The following is a 3,332-nucleotide window of genomic DNA, read 5'->3' on the forward strand; positions in this document are numbered from 1 at the left end:
TTATTTCATTGGCCTATGTTAACTTTCTTCGCCAACACTTTTAGTAAATTCCCTTGCGGCATCCACTTAACTAATAATGTGTGTGTGATTTTGGAACCATCCTTTATTAATGTACTTTATTTGAAAATATGAGAAAGCCTGGCTGTGGGCCTTTCAGTGGGACAACTCAGTCCTGTGCTTACAATGAAATCTACGTTCCTGTGCATTGCTTAATCTGAACCATAATCCAAGAAGAGCAAAAGAATTACCTGCATGGTACAGCAGCAAGCAGAGAGTCACAAGAGGCTGTAAGTGGAACTTTGAATGGTTGGGAAGGGGAGAATCATTCAGAGAAATGTAAACAATGCATAATCACACACAGGCTCCTTTCTCACTCCTCTGCCTCCACTTCCCCATCCCACGAAGACCTTCTTCCAGGGTGCTGCCGCTTCTCTTCTGCCTGGCCTTCATTTACGCTATTTAGCAGCTCCAACAACAAGCTGCCTTTGCTGCAGTTGATGGAATCCTGGGGATCACAGGGGAGAGGGTAGTCTGGGCTCTCCAAACCCAGGTACCGCTTCCCTGGATGTTGTCGTTTCTCCAAGTCCTGCTCACTGCCATCTAGCCCAGCCTCCCAGCTTTTCTTGCCAGGCTGTTGCTGTTTGCTATAAGCCAGATATCTCTTGCCCGGATGTTGCCTTTTGGATAATTCATTCAGATAGGCCAGCTGGTTGCTAGGGATCTCGGGGTACAGGTCCCAAAGGGCCCTTCTGCCGGGATGCTGCCTCTTCTGCAGTTCTAAGTAGCGATCAAATTCATCGTCGTCTTCTCTTTTCCCAGGGTGTTGTCGCTTCAGAGTTTCTCCATAGAAACTGTCACTCACATCTTCCCTTTTCCCAGGGTGCTGCCTCTTGTCTAAATCATTCAAAGATCTCTTTCCAGGGTGCTGTCTTTTTGAAATCCAGTTCAGCTGAGAAGCACTTGGCTCTGCCCAAGAAAATTTCCAGCATTAACCTGAGAAATAACATTATTTCTTCTTACAGTTATTATACAATTAAGTTCAAGGAGGATCTCAAATGTTAGGCAGTAGGTTTGTTTAAAGGCTCCTTGGATAAGTTTGGTTTCTGCAGCAAAAACCGCCGTAGCTGCCACTTGGGAAAAGGACATATTGCCATCTAACAATGACTGGTTTAATCTTGTATTGCAAATTGCCTTGATGACAAAGTTGACATACTATCAGAGATCCATAAGGAATAACTAGCAGAATTCAGACAAATGTATTAAACAATGGACCTAATGCTTTTGTCCCTTTGATATGATGTTTCACTTAACTTCTGACCCACTGGCCCACTGGATATGCACTTCTGACCCACTGGACCATCTGACCGATTGGATATGCTCCTACCAGCACCCATCTGCAGGTCCAGTCCCCCAAGGACCACTCAAACTCTGGCTCATGAGAATAAATGAGTAGACAGATGTGTGTAGAATTTCTCAGACTGCACATTAACACAGAGATGATGACAAGCCAGCCATATACAGTGCAGATTGCACAGACTCTGTGTGTGTGTGTGTGTTAGATGCTATCGTGTCACTTCTGACTTATGGCGACTCTATGAATTAACGACCTCTAAAACATCCTATCATTAACAAACTTGTTCAGATCTTGCAAACTGGAGGACCTGGCTTCCTTTACTGAGTCAAGTCATCTTATTTTGGGTCTTCTTCTCTTCCTACTGCCTTCCACCTTTCCTAGCATTACTATCTTTTCCAGTAAGTCTTGTCTTCTCATGAGATGACCAAAGTACAATAGCCTCAGTTTCATTATTTTAGCTTCTTGGGAGAACTTAGGCTTGATTTGATCTAGAAGCCACTTATTTGTTTTTTTTGGCTGTCCATGGTATCCATAAAATACTTCTCCATCACCACATGTGGGTCTACAATAGCTGTTAAACAGACATATTTGAAGTCCTAGTATAGGTGTAGCCTTAATAACTCAGGGGTGGGTCATCGCAACACATTATTTCATATGCAAAAGGCACCAGTTTTCTCTCGTCAGGTTAGTGGATGTTAAACCTCTTTCTGAGGTTGGAACAGATAATATTGTTCCAGGTGGAAGCTTAAGTTCTTAAAGCTTTCACACAAATTAACCATTATCATTTTAATTACTGTATGCACCTATTGCAAGTTGCAGTGAACAAGATGGCCCCATTTCTCTCAGATGAAATTAATAGGAAATGGATGTAGAACTATCCATAAAGAATGAATTATCCCATGACATCAGCCAGTGATCAAGAAAAAAAATGTCCTAACATCTGTAGGTCATCCCCTAAAATCTTGAGAGCCTTTATATGTACATTAGAAAGACGCAAAAGTCTAAATAAATAAATAAACTCAGGAAATGAACTTCAATTACAAGAATATAACAGAAGACCCCAGATTCTCACTTACCTTTGTTGGTGTCCTCTTCGTCATCTTCAACTTTCTTAAGAATAGACCTCAAGATGATGTTTTCTGCCCTTTGGAACATATCGTCCAAATGACTCTTTTCTTCATTCTCACCATCTTCTGGAAATGGCTGCCCCAAGTTGACACAAACACTGGTGAAAGCCAGAGAGAATAACAGAAGAAACAGTTGCGCTGATGGCATTGTGGGACTGAAGGTCCTGTGAAGAAAAACAGAGTGGCAGGGAATGAAACAAATATCATAATGAATGCAATCTTCATAATCATTCAGAAAGATGTGTAATATGGCCAGGAGCCATATTTCTTCTGCCACTATCCCATTCAGCTATAGTTGCCCATGGAAATGAGTGCTTGTTCCTTTTAATTTTCTGGACTCTCTTTTGGTTTGCATGAGGCTCTTCAGATGAATAATGTTATTTTCCATTGACTGAAGCACTGGCACTGGTATATGCCAATAAATGTTAATGTTCCTTAAAAGTCCTCGTTTTATTATGATAATATATTTTTAAACATAGCAGTGCATAGCAGTGACCTGAAGGCATTCAGTGCCTGAAATTTAAAGCTATATAACTTCTTGAAAATTGGAGGTTGGGTTTGTTTCATACCATACGTATTGTGGTTAAATTACATACATTTTTAAGATGGATAGTATCTGGATAATAATTATGGCTTGAAGAAAATTTATCCAGTACTTTGAAGGTTGCTTTGTACTGGCATAGCTGTGTTGTAGCTCTTATTAAAGCCAAATAATCTTTCTTTCTAAACTTTCTATTTCATCAGTACTTTATAATATAAAAGATGAGAAAATCATAACTGATCCCCCCCACTGCTTATTCATAGAGAACTGAAAGCAAGAGGATTGTTCATCTTTATAAACTCAGTACAAA

The 3,332-nt window shown here is 40.5% G+C and overlaps 1 protein-coding gene across 1 annotated transcript; it reads right to left on the reverse strand.

The window, feature by feature from the left end:
• Positions 1-370: 370 nt before the first annotated feature.
• Positions 371-2,629, reverse strand: TRH (thyrotropin releasing hormone). The gene is made up of 2 exons (XM_054978670.1): positions 2,431-2,629; positions 371-966 (listed from the first exon to the last, which is right to left on the reverse strand). The coding sequence occupies exons 1-2, from the start codon at positions 2,627-2,629 to the stop codon at positions 371-373; spliced, it is 795 nt and encodes a 264-aa protein (XP_054834645.1).
• Positions 2,630-3,332: the final 703 nt, after the last annotated feature.

This window comes from Eublepharis macularius, chromosome 4 (genome assembly GCF_028583425.1).
Source record: "Eublepharis macularius isolate TG4126 chromosome 4, MPM_Emac_v1.0, whole genome shotgun sequence".
Classification (NCBI taxonomy): domain Eukaryota; kingdom Metazoa; phylum Chordata; class Lepidosauria; order Squamata; family Eublepharidae; genus Eublepharis; species Eublepharis macularius.